Genomic DNA, 23,015 nt, shown 5'->3' on the forward strand with positions numbered 1-23,015 from the left:
AGAAAGAGATAAGCAAAAGAAGAACCATTATATCTTTAAGATTGATATCATTTACTCCCCCCATTGTCTTCACAAAATATAACACAAATGTTGATAGACAAAAACCAATAACAGATATTGATGCACAAAACACTCCATGTGCTAAGCTAGCATGACTTTTCTCATTCTGTTATACAATATCTAAAAGAAAAAGCAAAACAAACAGTTTTTTAAATGTGAACAATACACGACCCGGAACAAATTGTGTAGAGAATGGAGCTAAACTTTACGCCTCTCAATATACAGATGGTGAATTCCACCCACGCCTTCAACGAGAAAAAGTTTGGAAAAAGAACACATAACTTTTTGTGTTGCAGGTATTCTATTACTCATAATTACAGAAGCTTGCTTGTTCGGCGCTTCGATGGACCGCCTGGGAACAACTTCATTATCCAACCTAATACTCTCTCCACTACCTGGTCGAAAAAGTAAACCAATAAAATGTTATAGAAGTAATCGCTTGCACTTTACAGTGGTAGAAGAACATCAAGACACTATTTCAATTTTCGAACTAGAAGATTATGTATACTAGTAGTTATAGCCACTACGCAAGAGTCAGATGAGGGGGAGGAGAAGAGAAAGGGAAAAGAAGTGAAGCCATGAGAATACAAGGAGACAGGACGATAGCCCTAACTCATTCTATTCAATTTACCAAAAGATAAATGTAATTAACGAACAAGATAAAAGAATTAATACCCAACACAACCTTAACTAATTTCTAAGTACACTGTACACCAAACATGCTATAAACACATAAAACCTATCTACTACATCCTGATATGATATATACTATTAGTCTATGACTCTATCTCTATCACTCGACGGAAGTGTGAACCACCGTGAAATATATCCAAGTTTCTTGAGAAAAAATAAAATGAACTTTAATATATGATAAGATAGGATACCTCATCTCCTTCATCTGTATATGATGTACTATCTTGCATTATGAGAGTATCTGATTGTCTAGTCTGGATATTTCCATTTACCATACTTTGAGCTGTCAACAGTTCTAATCTTTGAGTCTGAGCTTCTAGTTTACGGGATAATTCCTTGTTCAATTCCTTCACGAAAAGATGAGAAAGAAATGAAAATGAACACAACTAAAAAATATATATGTAACATTTCCGAATCAGTTATACCATGTCAAGACTCGCACAATGGTTTTGAGGTCAATTTGGAATAAGGTTCCCTTAAGTGCAAGAGATTTCTAATGCTCTTATCATAATTTTGATCACCTACCATATGAGAAAATTGAACTCAAAGATTGCTAAACTTACCAGTTCCTAGACGTGCACGATATAGATATTGTTGATTATATTTTTGCAACTGTCGGAACTTGTTGAGATATGCATAAACAGTAAAATACAATGGCAACAACAAAAAGATGCAAGATTTATTGGCGAAATTCACGCGTAACTATCTCAAACTCCATTAGTAAGAAGTTACCTTCAGATTTGAACTATTAGATGATTCAAAAGCCAAAGTTCGTATCAGTTCTTCTTTCTCCAATGCTAACTGCAAATATGCAATATCTTAATCTTTGTATATATTCTATTCCCCGTGATCGATAATAATATGATCACTAGAAAACTTGTAAAAAGGAATTTAATATTCTGACTTCATCAGTAAATACCAATTTGGTTCCACAAGGATACATGAAAAACACGAAATGCGAAATGACAGAAATTGCAGTACCTCAGAAATCAAATAATTAATGTTCCCTATCATTCTCATTTGTTCAGCTGGGATAGCTGCAGATGATACTGAAAGATCGGAGCCACCACTGGGGAGCAGAGATGCAATATCTTGCATTTCCATATCAGAGGAACCCGACATTACATTCCCGCCACTTGCCTCCCCAGGAGTCAAATCGGAAACTTCAATACCTGAATGACGAGATAATTAATTGCAGCTCAGTGAGTTTTCAATTACAACCCTAAGAAAAATAGAGTTTAAAAAATGGTTATAGATGGCTTGTGGTGTTTCATTACTTTGAATCTTCTGAAGTGAAATATAAAGTACAAAAAATTTGAAGCAAGAAATCCATGTCAAGAATCATATAACTTTGCTAGGTTCACCATAATCTCAGCTAAGTTTGGTCTTACGGTTTGAATGCATTCAAGACTAACTCAACCAGCTCAATGCAATAAATAGTGAACGAATAACAACCCTCGTGGTCAGGAATCCAGTTTGGGCCAAAGTCCAATAGAAGGCTTAAGTGCTTAACCCATCAATTAAACATCACATCTTCAGGCACTCTAAGTAAGATTAATAGGATATGTCTACTTGACTCAAACAAAAGGGCGAATATCTGTTCCTTGAGAAGAATATAAAAAGGATACCTAAATCTTCTGTAGAAGTTGAGATATCTTTAACAGACGGAGATTTAATAGCATCAATTGATTTTCCACCTCCAAATGCTTTCCGTAACTTAGATTGCAATAGCTTTTTCTCTGCATTCAGTAAGTAGGACAAGATAAGTAATAACTAACTGACATCATCTAAAACACTGCAAGTAGGCACTTAATAATTATAATGTACATATTCTATTTATACACAGACTAAACCCTTCCCTGTGCCTCTAGCCTCCGCCTTGATTTACCCATATAAATTTTAATGAGGATGATCCCCCTTTTGATTTTACCCATATAAATTTTAATGAGGATGATCCCCCTTTGTGGGGAGTACATTAGCCCCCTTTTCCCAGTGTTTAACTACTGCACTACTGTCTCTGTCCCCTCCTAAATCACTTTAGCACTTGCTTTGGTAATATAGCTACACAGTCTTAAACTGTCAGAACACTGGAGACTCCCCGAGCCAGATAGCAAAACTCTGGGACAGGGCCAATTGCCGGTATGCTGAAGTGAAGACATTTGCAAGTAGCAAACTTGTCTGAAAGACCTACTACATGGTCTTTTCCCTTAATGACTTCCAATTCATCTAGGTCTTTCTATTCTTGACCATAGCTAGGGAATCAGGATTTTTCTGTTTTTAGTTAACAATCCTGCTAATTGCAAGACTACAACTGCTAAGATTTCCAAAGTGGCACCTATTTAAATCACCCACACTGCGAAAACATTGTTTCAAAAGCCATCGAGGACTACATAAGCAAATGATCGCTCATGTAACTTTTACTAAACTACATAAGAAAATTATATTGAAGAATATCTTGAACTAATATGACAAGCTCCCACAAAGTATATATACCAAAAACTACTACTCCACAAAATATGGCCATGTAACACGTCAACTTACCTTCTTGTAGTGCACCAACTGTCAATTGCAGATCTTGACGCTCTTTTTCAAGGATAGAGACTTTTTTCCTGTATGAATTAAGGTTTAAGAATTCCAGTTACTTGGTAAGGGGTGCAGAATCTGAACAAGCATACATGAATCATGAAATATGACTGAAGAAGAAAAACGGAGATAAGTAGAAGCGATCTCGATAAGCTGATTATTCAAGTGGAGTAAGATGTCAAGATGTTCCTATCTCGGTAAAGCAGAATACGTATTTCAGGACATCAAGAAGAATATGAAACTGGAAGACGTTGAGCGTACTTGTATGAAGTAATCTCAGCACTTGAATTCTCCAATTGCCTCTCCAACTTTAGCTCACTCGACCTCAATCTAAGTGCCTACATAAAATTATTAAAACTGAAGTAAATTGGCATGAAGTCATGAACAGCGTGCATGCTCGTCTATATACTTGTGTATGTGCTGTCTGCCGTGTGCATAGAATAGATGGCGCACTGATACTGCCATACAGATAATATAATTACCCCTGTATGTATAAATTAAGGAGTATGAAGTAGTTGATGTTTATCAATAAACATCTAAAACTGTAGACTGTAATAGTCCTTAATCAGTGACATCCAAAACTAGAGTTTTGCAGAAGGTGAGTCGTCTACCGAAATAAATATAACGACCAAAAGAGCATAATACCTTTTCCTCTAAACCAATAACTTCAGAAGCCAATATTTTTGCCCGTTCATCAGCTGCGGAACATTCTAATTGTGCATTAGCATACTCTATTTTGATAGACTCGATTTCAAGCTGTCACCAAAGAACAAAATTAAATTGGAATATAGGGAACCCAATGATGAATAAATAGAAAACACAAGGTCAGAATAACTTATCAAAACCCAATCTAACTTGAACAAGTATGAAGAACGACAAGAGTTTCCTTTAGTAACAAAATACAACTTATAGGTCTTGACTCTTGATATTTTGAAGGTAAAAGACAATTTTAAAAACAAATATTTGTATGTTTCAGGATTTGTGACTATTGTGGAAGTAAAAGAAGTCCTTCCTGTTGATACAATCTGAGGAAGTAAAAACGCACTGCTAAATGGAAGAGGCACGGCGTAAATATGCTAACCTAAATGAAAATCAATATATTTTGGCATACAGAACGCAGAGGTAAACATTTACTTTACCTGACCTAAGAATAAAATTTTAAATGAGGAGTTTATAAAACACTAGCACTAAAGCTGAAGAGCATAAATATAAATTTCTGCATGCATAACAAAATTGCTAAACCTAAATCTCAAGGTTCACTATTCCTTTTCAATCCAAAATCCAATAACACATTTTATTCCCCAAATTATTAAACAACACATACCAGATGGTTCGAACAGAAAATCACAAAAAGAAGGATATAATAAGACTTAATATCAGCTATAGAGTGGGAGGGTCTACTAACCAGCTGACCTCTGATTTCATCCTGCAATCTTTCCATGTCAAATTTTATTTGGTTAACCATCGCCCCCTGATAAAATCCAGGATGAATGTAAATAACAAAACCAAAATATATTACATATAACATACAGGGACTGTCACTTTATAATAAACCAACACAGAGAAGGAGGTGGAGGAGAAGAATAAAAGGATCCTAGCCATCATGATTCAATTAGTTTTTCATTTTACATAAAGGAAGTTGTTCTCATTTTCACCAATCGATCAACTTGGGTTAAATCTAACCAGAAAAAGAGACAATTACGGGCATGCATGAAAGTAATTTAAGGGAACAATTTCTCCGACAATTCTTAAAAATTGAAAAGAACATCTCGGCTGCTACTTTATCATGCAAAAAAGGGAACATTCTATAGCAAGCTCAAGAGTCGAGAATTAAAAACTGATTGCAGTTCGACAAACCAAACATTCACGGAGTAGTAGGCTGGTCGATGTAATCTTAATACCAGAAATAACTCATGAAATCCACCTGTTGGTTATAGCTATCCGTGAGGGATGAATTTTCTCCAGCCAATGATTCTGCTAAAACTTGTGAAGAATCAAGAGCTCGCCGGAGTGAGAATTTTTCTTGTGTCAAATCTTCAATATGCTGCAACAAAGTAAACTACTATAAGAAGCAATTGTTTAAGAAAAATCACATCAAATTAAATAAAAGAGTAAACAATTAGCAACTGAGAAACTACAGTATTCTATTGCACTTCAGAGTTTTACCACCAGATCAGTAAAGAAATCAAGCTCCTCAAAGAAAAGAATGTACTTCAATGCAAAGGAAAAAATCCAGAAGTTCACTATTAGAAGAGTTGAGAAGCCTAAATTCCCCAGAGGAGAACAGTATTATCCTCAAATACCAAACAATGGCATTACCCAAAATATAGTTGATGAGTTTCAAAGACTCGACCAAGACCTTTATGAGAAGTTTCATGCAATTAACTCGTCGGGGTCGAGTTTCCTCAAGCCAGGGAGAGTTGATAGAGATGAATGGCAGCAACAACCACAAAAGGTGTATTGGAGGCGTCAAAAGAAAGATTCTAAGGCCCAAATTTTGATTTGGCATGTCTTAAATGAAGGGCCCACATTGAATAATGTGGGTCTAATCCAAAATGGTTCCACTTTGTTTAAAGTTTTAATGTCTTTTAGTGTCTCTTTAATGTCTCTAATGTCTTATAGTGTCTCTTTAATGTCTCTTATGATATCTTTTAGTGTCCTAAGAGTTTAGAAGTTCAAAAGTCTACAAGTAAAGATGTCAGGGGCGGGTTTTATGCCTATATAAGGCCTGTATTCCTGCTGTTTGAGGACAGAGAAAGAGTTTTCCAGCAGCTATTCAAGCTATATGTATTTGTGTGATGCAAATATCCCAAAGGTGTGATGCCTAAAGGCTCTAGGAGTGATTCCTAGCTCGTATTCGTGTGATGCTAGTGCTTTCTATCTTATAATACTATTATTTTTCGTCTTTAGTTCTCTTTCCCCTTTCTTGTCCTACATGAAGAGTTGAAGAGATTCATGAGCGCCTATCGAGAAGATTTATCTAACGAAAACCATATCCTAACTTCACACTCAAACAGATCATAATAAAAAAATCTGTGAACAGCACATAGTAAAAACACAAATCTTATCCAAAAAGAAGAAGTGACACACAAAACGGAAAAGAATATAAACCTGTTCCAATGCAGCGAAGTCTTCATCATGTTTCCGCAAAGAAGACTCGTGCTTCCACTCCACAAAATTATCCTTTGAATTCTGTCCCGGAAGTTCACCCCCATTCCCCTCAGAATGTGAAGAATTAATAAGAGACTCCGGCGTACTAAGTGTAATGGGAATTACTATGTTATCCAAGAGTTTAGTAGTAACAGTATTAGCACATGGTTGCTGAGAAGCAGATGAAACTGGATTTTCCAAGGAACTTTTAGAAAAAAATGGTTCAGATTTTGAGTCAGTTAGGGAAGAGTTGAACTCTGAAGAGACTCTATTCACATTAAGTGAGTCGAGGAAAGATGGGCGAGTTCGCCGATTCCCAGTTTCAGGTATGGCTGGATATAGTGGGACAGGATTAAAAGAGCTTTTGTAATCTAAACTAAAATTCATGTAGTTTGACTCCAGTGACAGCCCAGGTGCACTGTCTGTTTCTGATTGATGATTAATAGAGCTACTAAACTTCCTTCTTCCTTCAAGGATTGCAGCACCGCTGAAATCCAGACCACCATGCATATACTCGACTTTGGAAACAGGCTCCGTTATGTTGGTGTTAGATTGAATAGAATCTACAATGCATAAAAACAAATTCTCAGGCCTAAACATGTGTGTACATGTGTGTACATGTGTGTACATGTGTGTACCTGTGTGTATGTGTGCATGGGAGAGAGTAGGAATCAAGCAGGTATAAGTATAACTTCTTCACACCTTAAAAGTTTTACCTGCGTACGAGGTAGCAGAACTGCCTCTTGATATGCTGCCCAAACCAGTGTCTTTTTTCACTGGAGATGTATCTGGCTCTTTAGCTAAATATTTCTTTGTCGAGTTTTCATCTTGTCCACCTTTATCTTTGTTGAAATAACTAGATTGATAATCATCCCTAGCAATGTCTCCTGTTCCATATACTGAATTAATAGCACCATAATGGTCTAACGGACTGTTATATGCTGGTTCTCGAACTCTATCATTGCCAAAGCTACCATTGTTATCTTCATGTAAATGACTGTAATTAACATATGGTGATTCGGAACGAGTTGAATCACCATACAATCTAGAATGGTCAATTTTGGGGTTGTGAAATGTCTCAGAATAAAATGATTTGGCATTGACAAGAGGGCTACTGTTTTTCCCACTAGAGAAACCTGTCTCAGTGGTATGCGGCAAATCAAACACCTCGGCTTTACCAATTGTGACTACTGCAAGAGGTTCATTATAAGAAAAACCATCTCTTTCAGATGTAGAAGCCCCATTTGAATCTGAAAGTCGTACAGTATCAGACTTTTTCTGATATTGGTTAACATCAATAGACTGCGCTTTGCCAGTTGACCCAACTTTTTTGGCCCGTCCCTCTGCTTTTTTCTTACGAAACTCTTCCAGCTGAAAAGGGGAAAATTTATCATAGGAGTGGATAACCTCTCGAGCCTAACAGAATTAAAAAGAAAGCAACAATCGCATAAAACTTATGAATCTCGACTACTGGTTAAATTCTAATTTATTTGTATAATTCACAAATTTTTTACACACCATTTTAATGTCAGAAACTAGTTTCCAATCAAGTCAATTGACTCGGCCAAAAGTAAAATCAACTATGCATTGTGTGTTGATATTGTTTGGTTCGTAAATCTCAGTTCTCTATCAGACCAAAGTTGATAAACTTCTATTATTTTCAATCACTTTAACTGTAAATCCTCTCAATTATATTCAAGCCCAAATCCTATTATACAGTCTAAACATATCTTTGGGGATACTACTAAATAATCGAGTATATCAATCATGGTAAAAACTGAGACACTCCTACTAATAAGCTAATACTAAATTCTAGTTGGGGCGTGAGATATGAGCTAATGTTTGCTCAATTGGCTCATTGATACCTATTTTTACTACCATTTACTTTGATTCTTTCACTTTCATACTGAAATTATCTAACTTAAAAATCAAGTTGGTAGATTCATAATGTTCCTAAACTAATATCTTAACCCTAATCATCATCCAAATGCAATGAGTTAAATACCATACCCTGCGCTTTCCAGCTTCGAGATTCTGCTTACGTGAAGAAGATACCGGGTTGGGCAAAACTTGAACCGACGCCATTAGAATCAAAGCAAAATTTCACTTGTAATTCAACAAAGATATGATTTTTTCTCTCACAAATTTAACACACAGAACAAAAGAAACCCTAGTTGAAACAAACAAAATTCACCGTTCCGACAACGGCATCATCAAATCAAATCCCCATAAATACTAAATATCAAAGCCTATAACATCACCTCAATTCAATCTCCAAATCTTTGCTGTTTCACTTTTGAACTGATTGGGAATAATCAAAAGGATTACGAATCTGTTAAATTAATAACCCTGAATTCTGTGTAAGATTGAGATCTCTAGGGTTTTGAATACCGATCTGACACGGAGAAGTGAGAGAGATTTGAGAAATTTTTCATGCAAAATCTCTCTCTCTCTCTCTTCTCAGTTCTGAGAATTTTAATTTGGTACTTTGTTAAATTGCAGAGCCACGTTAATTTGAAATATGACCAATTAAAATTGTACACGTGGAAATGACAACGTTACTGGTGAAAACTCCCGTAGTTTTTGTGAAGCGCCAGCTCATCGTGCCACCGCTTCCTGGTAGACTCGGACGACCGAGTCAACAAGAGAAGACTGTCACCACTTGATTGTAGAAGTGGTTGATAGTGTTGAGGAAATTGGGCAGGAGGCCCAATTTCTTGTATTTTTTTGTTAAAAAGACAACCCATCTTTTTAACTAGCTAGGCCCCAAGTAAGTTATAAAAATAGGCTTGAAGGACATTTTTAAAGGCACCAACTTTTTAAGAGTCAAAAATACCCTTCATTCAATTAGAAATACCTAGTAATAATCTAACTAATAAATCAGGAACTTGAGTTTTTCTCATGAACGAACCGAGTTGGATTGTCGACGCCGATTAAAATTTCTGGGGTTTGAATCGATTTTGGCTATAAGATAGGTTAATGTTTTTAGGTTTTGGTGATTTAATCTATTTGCTTGTTGTTTGAAGAGGCTTTTAAGGGGTTTGATTTAGTTTTTGGTTCTAAATTCTAGAGAGAGAAAGTTTTATATACTTTCAATGGAAGGAGAATTTGATAGTGTTTCAAGGTATAATCCAACTTCTTCATTGCTTTATTTTCATTGAGTTATGAATGATGGATAACAATTTGTTAGTTTTGATGTTTATGTTCAAACTTATTTGTTGGATTTATATGGAAGTTGTGAAAGTATAGTTGATGCAAGCAATGTGTTTGATAAAATGCTTGAAAGAGATGTTGTTGCTTGGAATGCAACGTTAGTTGGTTATACAAGACGTAGGTTGGTTGAAATAGCTATAAAGTTGTTAGATGAAATGCTTGTGAGAAATATTTTTTTCTTTGACAATCATGATTGGTATTTATGTTCAAATTGAGAATTTCATGAAAGCTTTGGAAGTTTTTCGAAGAAAAGTAAAATGATGGTGCTAGAGCTTATAAAATGACTATTATGAATTTGTAGGGGTTTTAGCTAGTTTTTCGATACAACATTCTATTAGACAAAATATAATAATTTTTAACAAATTTCATGTTAAATCAATTCAAAACTAATTTGCAAACCATTTGCATTGCAATGCAAGGTGTTTGCAAGGCTCTGCAAGGTGTTTGCAAGGCTTTGCAAGGTGTTTGCAAGGCTCTGCAAGGTATTTGCGAAGCTTTGCAAGGCTCTGCAAGGTGTTCGCAAGGTTGTGCAAGGTATTTGCAAAAGTCATGCAAGGTGTTCGCAAGGCTCTGCAAAGTTTTTGCAAGGCTCTGCAAGGTGTTCGCAAGGCTCTGCAATTTGTTTGCAAGGCTATCCAAGGTGTTTGCAAAAATCATGCAAGGTGTTTGCAAGGCTCTGCAAGGTGTTTGCAAGGCTTTGCAAGGCAGTGCAAAGTGTTTGCAAGGCAGTGCAAGGTGTTTGCAAGGTATTTTCTTAGACTAGGGTTAGGTTGGTCTTTTTACTGAAATTGAAAATTACATAATTGCCATCAGGGAGGTGAAGCCTAAAAAACTTTGATGAATCCTTTTTAACCAAAATCATAATTTCTTAGGGAGTTTTGACTAAATTCCCCGATAGTGTTAACATCAACTCCAGAATTATGGAGGTCTCAGGTTCCGTTCATAGAGTAGGTGGATTTCATGACTATTGTATTTGGGTTATTAACAATATAAACAATGTAATAAATTTGTCAAGTTTTAGGCCTTTTTCATTCATAGAGTAGGTGGATTTCATGACTATTGTATTTGGGTTATTAACAATATAAACAATGTAATAAATTTGTCAAGTTTTAGGCCTTTTTCATGTTGATGGGTTTTAGGTCCATTTCATTATTAGGCGGTTATCGTGTTCATCACATTTTCATGGTGCATCAATGTCTTGTAACGACTAACGTATATCGTAATCGATTTCTCAAAAAAAGAAAAACTAGAGAAGACTGAAATACCGGAACCTGTCCAACAAAAACAATGAAGATCTTAGTCGATTTTTCTTTAGTAGTCACTTGCGTAATTATGGACTGAGTTCATTTTTGCTTAGCATTTTTACTATTGCGAGTTTTATGTATAAAATAAGTTTTATGTATAAAATAAGTTTTATGAACAATAATGGTATAAAAGTAGAAAAGAGTGACAAACCATAAGATGAATACCGATCTGACATCGAGAAGGGAGAGAGATTTGAGAAATGTTTCATACATAAAAGTCCAGCACTTTGGGGAAAACAAAATAGTTTCCGTGGTGCGAAATTTTAAAGGGAATATGTGAAATTTTAGAAATTTTTCGAGGAAACAAATTTTGAAGGGAAATCAAACATTGTTTTTTCCTCGTCTTCTTCTTCATCATCTTCAACTCCGGCCACCATTTCCGGCCACCATCTCCGGCCACAACCACCACTATTTTCTTCCTCCTCTCCCCACTCTCTCTCTTATAGTTTGTCTCTCTATCTCTGCCCCTCTCACTCGTACCGTCTCTCTCTTAGACCTTCATATACAAACCCTAACCCTAAATACCAATCTCTCTCTCCCTCGACCCCACTCTCTCTTATCATATTTCTCTCTCTCATAAACAGTTCTGACGAAGGAAAAGCTTTCCTTCGTCAGAACTGTTTATGAGAGAGAGAAAAAAATATGGTAAGATAGAGGGGTCGAGGGAGATAGAACGAGTTTAGGATGAATGAGAGCGAAACGGAATATTAGGGTTTGGTGAAGGTGGTGGTGGTCGGATTTTGGCGATGATGGTGGTGGCCGGATTTTGGTGATGATGGTGGTGGCCGAATTTGGTGATGATGGTGGTGGCCGGATTTCGGTGATGATAGTGGTGGCCGGATTCCGACAACCTTGCCGGAACGGTGAAGAAATTGTCAAAAAATTTGCTTTTCCCCTAACATTTTGAAAATTTGGTTGACCAGTTTTTGACAAAGTCTTCACACTCCGGAAACTATTTTGATTTCTCCAAAGCGCTGGCCACATAAAATGCTTCGCCGTGTCGATATTTTGCCTGTGGTTATGCCCCTCTTTTCTACTTCCATATAATTATTGTTTTATAAAAATGTTAGGAGGTCTGAAAAATCATGCTCAAATACAATTGGAAAATGACGTGGAAGGATTCCATCTAGGGAGTTTGTCTAACATTTCTCGATCTTAGAGTATCTCCCGTGCAAAATTCAAAAGAAAAACTCAATTAGTCCTACGTGTCAATTCTCTTTTGAGATTTTCTTTCTTAGATGACTAAATTGAGTTTCTTCAAACTTTATGTCTTCGATGGAGATCTGAAAATCCTCCATTTCGCCCAACCCCCCTCTCCCCGCCAAAAGTCAGGCCGGTACTGGAGATCTCTGTTGGGGACAATAAAAAGTTAGAACGTCTATATATCGACACTTGGAAAGAAAATCTTAATTTACCCTCGACAACTAGGACATTTAGGATTTTCTTATAGTGTTCCATTGAGATGCTCTTAAATGATGCCACATCACTTTTTTTTTTCACCTAATTGAGTGTTGCATTTAAGAGTTTTTTTCTCTAAAAACTCAATAAATCATAGGTGACACTTAAATTTTCTCAAATTGAGTCTTGCATAGGGACTAATAGACCTGTCACATGTTGCTACTTAATCTGCCACATGTACTTTTATCATGAAAAGTTAGACTTTATCGAGACACTGGTTGGGTTGAATCTTGGTCAAAGTATGTGACCAAACATAATTTGGAGAAAAAGTGTCACATATCCAGACATTGATGAAGTTGTCCAAGTTTGGATAGTGGCGGGAAGGTTGGGAAAAAAATCCAAAAATCCAAAACCCATCAGAGGTACCCGAGTCTATTTGAGCCTACAGGTACCCGAAACTCAAAGGCGGGTTTAACCCGACTATCCCGGTGAAATAAATGGGTCAAACTCGGGGCTTGAAGTGTTACCCGACACTCCGCCCGAATCTGCCCGTTAATATTTACCTGACATCTCATCCATTTATATAATAATACCTATGTATATATGTATGTTTGCTTGTATGTATTTATGTATGAATGTATAACACACACACACACACATATATATATATATATAAGTCTGTCAACGGATATCTGAATGTTCGAAATTCGATCCGCATCTGCATTCGAATTAAAAAAAACTGAAATTTCGGATATCGGATACCGATTTGGGTATTCCTTATCGGATATTTGCTTATCGGATACGGATACACTAATATTCGATCCGATAAATATCCATTTCCGACAAGTAATATAAAAAAATAATAAAAATTTAAATTTATTCATACTAATATATAAAATGTATAGTTGAGATTTATTATTTAGATGTAATGGTCTTATACAAATATTGAAGTAACAAAAATACATTTAAAATGAAGGGTCATGATTTACAAAAGAAAATGAAGGGCCATGATTTGAAGGGAGAAAAGATGAAAGAGAGAAAAAGAGTTAGAAAGTTTTTAGGGAGTGGCTAGTAATTTTGACTGCATCTTTTCAAAGACTCTTTAAAATGAAGGGCCATGATTTACAAAAGAAAATTGGACGACCGAGATTTATAAACTAAAATTATGACATGGCACCAAAACCTATGTCATTTGTTATATAGATATATTTATTATATAAAACGCAATGGTTTTTTTCTAGCTGGACCGTAGATTTATGTTTTGGATATTCGTCTCCTTTACATTGTAATCTAATTTTTTCTTATCTAACGGTTTAGTTACATCCCCCGTTATTAGATAATTAGTAGTTACAAACTACCCACTAAATCTTCTTCCTTTTCACATATTTCTCTCTCCACTACTTAATTAGTTGGAGAAATTTGAATACAACTAATTCAAATACACAATTATCTTTCTTATATATTTCTCCAAACTCCCTTAGATTTTGGTGGCTAATACGTGGACAACTGTTTTTTTATATGAACAACTATTTTCGGACCCGTTGCTAGTCAATTGTGCTTGACTTAGTTGACTTTGATTTTATAAAGGGACAACTCCATAAAGTCTTAAATATGTAACAGTTTCCAACTTGTAGACCATTGACAAAAATAATAGTTAAAAATGGAAAACCTAAGTTGTTGTTTTCTCCATCATCTTCTTCTTCTTCCTTCTTATTAGTCTTTTTTTGGAAGACGACTACGATCTAGGTACGTCGTGATATTCGGCATTTGATACATCATAGATGTGATAAGCTCGATAACTGCCCACTTATACATTGACAAGACCGGGCCTGTAGCCTAACAAGACAATGTCCTGAAGCCCAACAACATTATTTTATACCCTCATAATCCCAATTCAAATAACCAAAGATTCCACCTTCTCTGGGATTCGAACCTGGACCTCCAGGGCTTTCTGGAGTTGATGTCAACACCTTGGAACCACTTGGGTTACCAACTGTTGACTTCTTATTAGTCTTATTCTTATTCTTATTAGTCTTATTCTTATTCTTTTACTGCTACTAAAAGTAAACTATAGTTTCTACCATTCTCTTTTGGTTTTTTTTTATCAAACTCTAGATCAGGGATGGGAATTGGGCGGGTACGGGCGTCCATGGGCACTTGAAGCATCGGGTCGGGCGGATTAGACACAAATATTCAATGGCTATTAGGGTAAGCAGGTTAATCGGGCGGACAATTTTGAAATTTGCCTTGTCCATTACCTGCCCAAGCCAATTAAGAAGCTCGGGTAATTCGGGTATAGGCGGGCGGGTGGTGGGTAAGCTCATGACTTGAAAAAGTTCACTTTTTCCCCTCCTTTTATAAAGTCTCCAAACACCTTTCCTAATTCTAAAGAGACAATTTGGGATTAAGACTAGACATTACTTGTGTTGCTTTTTTCTTTTAGAAATTTAATCTCACATTAATCACTAATGAAGAATTGTCAGGAAATTTAACCTCACGTATATCTCTCCTTGCCCCTTCAAAGTCAAACACTACTTCAGTAACGTACTAGAAATTCTCTTGGGTCATTGCAAAACAATGCATTGGTTCGTATGGTTGCCCTTAAACATATTGTTTACCATCTTAACTAGTACTAGCGACATGGAATGTTGGGCTTCATCAACCCCAAAAAGTTGATGTAATTTGGCTGGTTATCGTTGGACGACGTTAAGTGGGTGACCCAAACTTGGCGGGCTGGGCGGGTTGTGCCCGAGACGGGCGCAGGCGTCCATGGTCCTCTTTGGGTTCGGGTGCCCGTGAACGGCTGCGGGCTCATGGGCAGAATTCCCACCCCTACTCTAGATGGATGAAGAAGATAAAACTCATCAATCTCCACTTCCTTTGTTTTTTTTAATAAACTATAGTTTCTAGGGTTATTTCCCAAATAGACCCCAATTTTGTGACCTGTTTCCTGCCTAGCCCCATACTTTATCAAAAATACCTAAATGACCCCCTTTTTAAGATTCCGTTATACCACCGTTAACTAGTCATCATTTCTCTCTCTTCCATCTCATCACCTCATCTTCTTGCCACCTCATCGTCTTCACTGGCAATGTCGCTGACCGGCCAATTTTCCGGCCGGCGACCTTCAAACCAAAAAAAAAAACCTTCATATTTTTTTTCCTCTCTCTAATTTTTTTTCTTTCCTCTCTCTCTAGAACAGATCTAGAGAGAAAGAGAAGAGGTCTATTCAAGGTCTCGAACAGAGCTGTTCAAGGTCTCGAACAGACCTGTTCAAGGTCTCGGGCAGACCTTGAATAGATCTGTTCAAGGTCAGTTCGATTTCCCTTTGCCGGAGTATAGAGAGAGAGGAGGGAAAAAAAATTTTAAAATTTATTTTTTTAATGAGAGAGAGGAGGGAAAAAAATTTGTAATTTTTTTTTTTAGAGAGAGAGAAAGGAGATAGAATTTTTTTTTTTTTTTTATGTTTGAAGGTCGCCGGCTGGGTCAACGACCTTCGCCGGTGAAGACGATGAGGTGGCCAAAATATAAGGTGGCAGAGAGAGATGATGAGATGGAAGAGAGAGAACTGATGACTGGTTAACGGTGTTATAACGGTAACTCAAAAAGGGGGTATATTTGACAAAGTAAGGGGCTAGGCAGGAAACCGGTCAAAAAGTTGGGGGCTATTTGGGAAATAACCCTAGTTTCTACCACTTCTCTTTATTTTTAGTGAACTATAGTTTCTATTACTTTCTTTTGTTTTTTATCAAATCTTAGATGGTTTTTATCGAACCCTACATTGATGAGCGAAAACTCTAACTTTTTCAATTTTATTTTGTATTTTTGTTTGGGCAGTTTGAAAGAATACAAAACGATCTCAAGGCAAAAAATCGTGGTGAAGAAGAAATTCCCAGAATTTCGTGGGAAATCCACGAAAATGTGCTAGATTTTCGTGGCAAGTTCCCTTCATTCTTGCCAAATTTTCGTGGAAAATCTACGAGATTGGCAAGTCAGAATTTTTTTTTTACAAAAAGTCAGAAGTTAAGATCTCTCGTGTTTCGTCGATTTTTCACGAAGCACGAGCAGCTCTACTTGTTTGTAAAAAAAAAAATCTAGGATTTTGAAAATTTTGATTTCTAGATTTTAAAAGTTTAACGGGTTTTAGAGTTTTTAGATCTGATCTTTCTGGTTGGGAATATTCTTCAACAATTCCCTTTCCTTTGTTTGATGTCATAATCTTCTCTAAAAAAATTCTCTCTCTAGAATTTTGGGTGGATGGTGAAGATGAAGTAGTAGAAGACCAAACTTACTTAGGGTTTATGGAGAAAAGAGGGAGGTGTTAAAATAATATATCTAATTCTAAGAGGACTTGAGTGAAAATAATAAAGAGTTGTCCCCTTAGAAACTGGCATGCATATAAAAAGTTAATTATTTTGGTTGTCCACGTAAGATAGTTGTTCATATAAAAAGACGGTTGTCCACTTATTGACCACCTAAATTTTTCTACACAAGTAGTTAATTATCCTCTTTTCTATTATTTGTTTTTTTATAGGTTCTGATTTTCTTATTTTCATTTTCAGGTTTAAACCAATCTTAGTTCAACAAAAAAAAAGAGGTTTAAATCAATCTTCAGATATATTACATGAAGGCGATAGCCAAAAAGACGCGGTGGATACCTAATACATATAACTTGATACTCGAGAAATCCGAAAAGTTTCACGAACTTGGACGGATTTCAGACACTAGATTTTAAAATAATCCATCCGTCGGACTTAATTCCGATTAAGTCCGAGAACTCGAAATGACAGAGATTTTCAAAGTCCGACCAGCCCGATCCGGAGAATGACACGAACTCGACCTACCAGACCCAGACCGATCTCGACCGCTAGGCGGGAAGTACTATCTGGAGTGGCACCTCTCTATCGTCCCATCATCCGAAAATGTGGGGTAGAAGCTAAACTTTTAAAAAGCTAATTTACCTGAAAAAGCAAGCAGAAACACAATGGCGGAATCGTATTACCTGACAACAACACTCACTACTTCTTCATCTCTCAGAACAACTTCTTCCCCATTTCTTCCCACCAAAACCTCTTCTCTCAGATCTCTCAACTTCATCACTAATCTAACAGGGAAGAAGATTACCATCACTCACGGCGAAACCACAAGAAGAAATGAAGGAAGAAGAATTGCTGTCATACGATCCATGACTGCGTCTTTTGGATCTCGGTTAGAAGATAATGTTAAGAAAACAATTTCTGATAATCGTGTCGTTATTTACTCTAAGACTTGGTGTTCGTAAGTTACTAATATCAGATTCTTCTCTCAATTTCATCTATTGATTTGCTTTTTTATCTATCTCATGAATGTGGGGTTCGAATAATTTGGTTGTTTGATTGATTTTTGCGTGTAAATTTGTGTAATGTTTGAATTTGGAATTTTAGGTATTCTTCTGAAGTGAAGTCTTTGTTCAAGAGGATTGGTGTGGAACCACTTGTTATAGAATTGGACGAATTGGGTAGGTCAATTTATAATCTGGTTATATATTGTTCTAATTATGTGTTTTGTCTCTTTCATATATGTATAATGTATTGTTGCTTTTAGTTTTAGGTCATATTTTTTTAATCATTTCTTTCAGAGACTAATAAGATTCAATTATGAATTATCCATGTAACATTGTGATCTAATCACTAATGAATGAAATGGTTCACTTGGTTTCAAAATAAAATAATTCAATTATTTTTCCTTCAATTTGGGTTTCCGAAAACCTAATTATATTTTAATTGGGTGACCTAAAACTTAACTGAAAGTCTGAAATGTAGTCCATGTTCAGTACTAAAGCCATCTCTATGAGGATTAAGAAATAGTAGAACTTTAGTACAAAGTTTCTCTTTGTCAAAATCTGCAAATGCAGCATGAGCTGCGAACTTGTAAATCAGAATGGCAGTGGGGTGGCGCTCCCTGCTCAGAGAGTATCAGCCCCCTCCTTCCACCCCCCATCCGGGGTGGCCCGGTGGGAAACGGACCCCAGGGCTCAGCACACCCCAAGGAAACAATACCAAGAGAGAGCGGTCTGTGAAAAGGCCACGCGTAGCAACATGAAAATTGCGAATGATACTTGACTATGCTTACTTTTACGAGTGTTCGGTTTCTTAAATTGTTGTAAACAGTAAACAGTTCGTTTGATCCGGTCGTATGCTATTTTCCAGGCCCCCAAGGACCACAATTGCAGAAGGTGCTGGAAAGGCTGACCGGGCAACATACTGTGCCAAATGTTTTTATTGGTAAGCACTTTTTCTGAAAATACTTGATACTTATAGTTACCTAGGGTCCTATACTCCTATGTAACACGGGTACATTATAAAAAAAGGTTTTGCCTTACTGGATACTCCAGTACTTGGATTCTCGTATCTTAAACTTCGGTTACCCTTGTCAGACATTAGGACAACTTCAATAGGTATAGTTTTAGGTTTTGTTTTTACATCTTGTGTGGATAATCATGGTAGGACCACAAAGCACCAGTGCACCACTATAAATATATGTGAGTGTAAGTTGACAAGTTGTGTACTTGTACTGGCCTTCTCTATTTAACTGTATCTTTTTCAAGAATGGATTATTTTGAGGAAGCAGAAGAAGAGATGCACAAAGGGTAACAAAACCAACCTACCAACGCAACCAGCAAAAAATAACTATGGACTTATCATTTATGCACCGGCTGACATAGAGACCCAAACACAGAACATGTGAAACATTACTATTCGTCGAACCCAGTACCCTGCTCCATGTATATAACACATCTGGTACCTTGTACCAGTTTCCATACCAATACCCAGCTTTACATATCAAGAGATATCTTTGATCATGGAATGTATTTGCCCGCAGCATCTCCTGGATTAGATTAAAGAAAAAATATAGATCAATTAGGTATCTTTAAAACAAAAATATAGATCCATTATTGAATCTCAAACTGGTATTAGCAGTGGTTATCTATGTCACCAGCCCAAATTGAAAAGCTGAGATGTCGTTTTTTTTTCAAATCTGAACCTGAAACAATTCAATGTGTAATTTTAGTTGTTTTGCATGCTTTTATTTTAAGATATTGAAACAAGTATTTGTATCCGATGCATGTGTTTTCACTTTTCACCTTAAAGAACAATTCTGAATTTGAGAAGAAGGCTTGTTTTAAGGCCTGAATATATTGGAGAAGTGAGCATATGTAATGTTGAAAGTGTCTTGAATATAGGTCGATATCCAACCCTCCGTGAAACCGTTATCATGAAATATTTGGCCTGACACGTTTAGTTTATGTTTGCCCTGGTCCTATTACTGCTGTTATTAAAGTAAGTGGTGCCAATGTATTTTGGAATTAGAAAGAGAGGCGGTGGGATTTCCAGTGAGCTATATAAACTGAAATCTTAGAGATATCTTTGTAACTTGTTCTTCATTCATAGTGGAAATCATTGCGCCATTGTTAGTGGGTTTAATAAACCGAACCACGCAAAACTCTTGTGTTCTGTGTGATTGTTTACTTTCTTGACTACTTTCGTGATTGCTCGTTCTTCGTCATGACATGCAAGTATTCAAACTATACAGGTAACTCTGTTGCACAGTATTGAAGAAACTTTACCTTTTGGTCTTGCATACTTCAAGTTCATTTTGTACACCAGCTGTCTTAAGCAATCGATAACATTAGCGTTTACAAAGATCATTTGTTTGATAATCCCCGTCTGCTCATCATTTGAATAGCAACGGCGGAAATGTTCGAAATCCCCTCATCACTAGGGGAAACTTTAGAATCTGTATGGTGGGAAATTCAAAATGATAATTGATTAGTGTAACACTTTGTTGGCGTGGATACATTTTGCTTTTGTTATTCACCTGTTTTCATTTCTGCTTATTTTTTTTGGATAATAGTAAATATAAAGCCGTTTATGAATCCATATCACTCCATAACGTTAAATGCTGTAGGAAATAAGAACTTCTACTAGAACTCACGTCATATTCAGTTATTCACTTTACTGCATCTACGAGTCAAACTTGTGATATATTGCTTATTATTTCCTTTTTTGTCTGGGATCTTGCGATTACAGTGTCGTTTTTTTAGAGTCTAAGATTGTAACGATTAATGAGTTTTATTAACTTTTGGTACGCGCATATAGATTTTTATGTAAAACTACTTCTGATATATTTTGCTTGGCTTCTTCCGTGATTTGTAAGTTCCATATCTTGCAGCTTCTTGCTTCTATTAGGTTGTTAGGCTTCTAATGTGCTTCACATAATGTATAGGGTGAACTTTGATCTCCTAGATTTTGATTAAACATTCTCAAAATCAATTCTTATGGTGCATCTCTTATTTGTTTTCATTTTTTATCCTACTTGATCTGTTAGGGAAAAAAAAACAAAACGAAAACCTGCTTATATTTAGCAATTCATCATGTACACTATATAATGTTGAAAGGTGTGACTAGAGATCTAGGATGTTTTTTGTTTTCCTAAAGATTTTATGTTTCCTTTCTTACCAGGTGGGAAGCACATAGGTGGTTGTACAGGTACATTACTTCCCTTAACGGTTTATGACAGAGACACAATCTCATGGTATTCTAGGGAAGCTTATAGGTTTAAGAAATAAGAAACATTCATTATTATCGTTTTAGACTCTCGTGGCAACAAAAATGGGATTTTCAAGGAACGGAAGTTGGACAACCGAAATAATTTGTTGTAGAAGCCATTTTCAATACTGTTTATGATGATTAGTGGAGATGAAGTAAAGTTAGGTTTAATATTTTTTACGACTTTTTCTATTGTTATAGATACAGTGAAGCTCCACCGGAAGGGAGAACTGGAACCGATGTTGTCAGACACACAAGAAGGAAGCACAGAGAGCTAAAGAATCTCACAATTTCGTTATTCGTAATCGGTAAATGTCCATTACTAACTTTTCTATCTTATGATGTTATCTGCTATTATAAGTTTACACACCTTAATGTTAAAATTCTTTAGTCACAGAGGTGATGGTATATATACAACTTATCAAAACAAATTTATGCAATCAATAATCAATTCTTCATCTTTTCTTTTATTTATTGAAACCCGTCTGGATCATTTATTTTACTTGAAAAATATAAAGTTTTGTTCCTTACATAATGATTTAAATAGATAATGTCGAAAAATAGTTCGATTTTATTTCAATTCAGCCAGAAACATCGTCTTCTATTAATGTCGAAGATGCCATCGCTATAAACTTCTCTCTCTGACGTTTCAAATGGAGTAGTGTTCCGTCATGTTCAGGTAAGTTTTCTTTGATAACATCTACTTCTCTGAAATTCTCAATCCATCTGTGCAACTGAGGGAAAGTATGGGCGTCTACTATTTTCACGCCTACTATTTCCTCGATGATTCCCAACCAATGAGCCAACCATCCAAAGTTTATATCTACTAATCCAATCGTGTTTCCACCGAAGAATTTCTTGTCACCAAGTCCAAGTTCTTCAATGATCTTCAAAGCTTCAATGGTTTCCTTAGTTGCTTTCTCTTGTGCTTCACCAGCAGAAGCGAACCACCCGAAAAAGCTAGGCCCCTACATGATCATAAACACAGGTTAGATTAGTAAACATCTATTGCCTGAATAATCCTTTTTAAACTTTGATTAATATAAAATCCACAACGTTAGAACTATTGTCATCGGACTTTTACGCCACAGTTTAGCAATGTGTGTACTTGAAGAGGCTTATATTAACTGTAATGCAAATTACTGTACCTTATCTACTCCGAACTTGATCCAAAATCGAGCGATAGCTTTCTCGTAAGGGTCTCTCGGCAACAATGGGTTCTCCGGCCATGTTTCTTCGATGTATTCGAGGATAACAGTCGACTCAGCGATTGGTTTTCCAGCATGGACAAGAACAGGAATCTTCTTATAAACTGGGTTATATTGTAAGAGCAAAGGGCTCTTGTTATTGAGATTTTCATCTATATATTCATATTTCACACCCTTTAGCTTAAGAGCCCAAATGATTCTATAACTAAAAGGGCTAGGCCAAGATCCAAACAATTTCACTTCTTCCATGTGAATTTTTTCTTTAGATCCTAAATGGAAGTTCTTTCTTCTTATAACTTCATCATTAGGTTATATATGTTGATCTAGTTAGAATTCTTGCTTGGGCAACAAGTCTATAAGTATTTCAACAAAAAAAAAACAAGTCCTTAAGTATAACTATTAGTGATCAAGTCAAAATTTTGGACTAGACTACTTTTTTTTTTTGTTGAAAAGATATAATATATTAGAAGGAAATGAGAATTCTATTACAATACATTTTACAAAGGAAATAAGGAACGTGTTTCCACACTTTCGATCTGTTTTTCATTCGAGCCCATTTAGCCAGCTTATCTGCCACTCCATTGAATTTTCTGCTTGTGTGAGAGAATTTGACTGCTTCCAATCTGCTTTTTATTTCTCGAATTTTGTTTAGATGCACTTGAGATTGCCATTGGATGTTATTCTTTCCGTTCTGAAGAAATTTTATAATATTGATATTGTCACTTTCTATTATGATTCTTTTATATTCATGAGATTCTGCCCATTGCATTCCATGAAGGACTGCAATTGCCTCACCTTCCTCTGAGTTTCTGCATCTA

At 36.1% G+C, this 23,015-nt stretch overlaps 3 protein-coding genes across 3 annotated transcripts; 1 reads left to right on the forward strand and 2 right to left on the reverse strand.

The window, feature by feature from the left end:
• Window positions 1-9: 9 nt before the first annotated feature.
• LOC147550935 (protein BLISTER-like) lies at window positions 10-9,175 on the reverse strand. The gene is made up of 13 exons (XM_086671121.1): window positions 8,497-9,175; window positions 7,203-7,857; window positions 6,448-7,049; window positions 5,261-5,380; window positions 4,742-4,807; window positions 3,982-4,092; window positions 3,598-3,674; window positions 3,295-3,362; window positions 2,382-2,492; window positions 1,735-1,925; window positions 1,486-1,554; window positions 945-1,100; window positions 10-455 (listed from the first exon to the last, which is right to left on the reverse strand). Exons 1-13 carry the CDS (start codon window positions 8,569-8,571, stop codon window positions 375-377), a joined length of 2,382 nt encoding a protein of 793 aa, XP_086527247.1. The 5' UTR covers window positions 8,572-9,175; the 3' UTR covers window positions 10-374.
• An 8,082-nt stretch (window positions 9,176-17,257) lies between these two features.
• LOC147550936 (monothiol glutaredoxin-S10-like) lies at window positions 17,258-21,447 on the forward strand. Its single transcript, XM_086671125.1, has 5 exons — window positions 17,258-17,678; window positions 17,825-17,898; window positions 18,590-18,664; window positions 20,903-20,929; window positions 21,191-21,447. Exons 1-5 carry the CDS (start codon window positions 17,386-17,388, stop codon window positions 21,265-21,267), a joined length of 546 nt encoding a protein of 181 aa, XP_086527251.1. The 5' UTR covers window positions 17,258-17,385; the 3' UTR covers window positions 21,268-21,447.
• On the reverse strand, window positions 21,421-22,549 carry LOC147550937 (glutathione transferase GST 23-like). Its single transcript, XM_086671123.1, has 2 exons — window positions 22,138-22,549; window positions 21,421-21,957 (listed from the first exon to the last, which is right to left on the reverse strand). Exons 1-2 carry the CDS (start codon window positions 22,444-22,446, stop codon window positions 21,571-21,573), a joined length of 696 nt encoding a protein of 231 aa, XP_086527249.1. The 5' UTR covers window positions 22,447-22,549; the 3' UTR covers window positions 21,421-21,570.
• Between the last annotated feature and the right edge of the window lie 466 nt (window positions 22,550-23,015).

This window comes from Eschscholzia californica, unplaced genomic scaffold, assembly GCF_041429995.1.
Source record: "Eschscholzia californica isolate CP2 unplaced genomic scaffold, dmEscCali1.0.p SCAF_3, whole genome shotgun sequence".
Classification (NCBI taxonomy): domain Eukaryota; kingdom Viridiplantae; phylum Streptophyta; class Magnoliopsida; order Ranunculales; family Papaveraceae; genus Eschscholzia; species Eschscholzia californica.

Bases quoted from the DNA above. Each gene is read 5' to 3' on its own strand.
- LOC147550935 (XM_086671121.1), bottom strand. From the start codon at position 8,571: ATGGCGTCGGTTCAAGTTTTGCCCAACCCGGTATCTTCTTCACGTAAG. The intron at 7,858-8,496 runs GTATGGTATTTA...TCCCCTTTTCAG, and splicing joins TCGAAGCTGGAAAGCGCAGG to CTGGAAGAGTTTCGTAAGAA. The intron at 5,381-6,447 runs GTTTATATTCTT...ACTTTGTTGCAG, and splicing joins ACTTCGCTGCATTGGAACAG to CATATTGAAGATTTGACACA.
- LOC147550937 (XM_086671123.1), bottom strand. From the start codon at position 22,446: ATGGAAGAAGTGAAATTGTTTGGATCTTGGCCTAGCCCTTTTAGTTAT. The intron at 21,958-22,137 runs GTACAGTAATTT...ATGATCATGTAG, and splicing joins TCAAGTTCGGAGTAGATAAG to GGGCCTAGCTTTTTCGGGTG.
- LOC147550936 (XM_086671125.1), top strand. From the start codon at position 17,386: ATGGCGGAATCGTATTACCTGACAACAACACTCACTACTTCTTCATCT. The intron at 17,679-17,824 runs GTAAGTTACTAA...TTGGAATTTTAG, and splicing joins TACTCTAAGACTTGGTGTTC to GTATTCTTCTGAAGTGAAGT. The intron at 17,899-18,589 runs GTAGGTCAATTT...GCTATTTTCCAG, and splicing joins TATAGAATTGGACGAATTGG to GCCCCCAAGGACCACAATTG.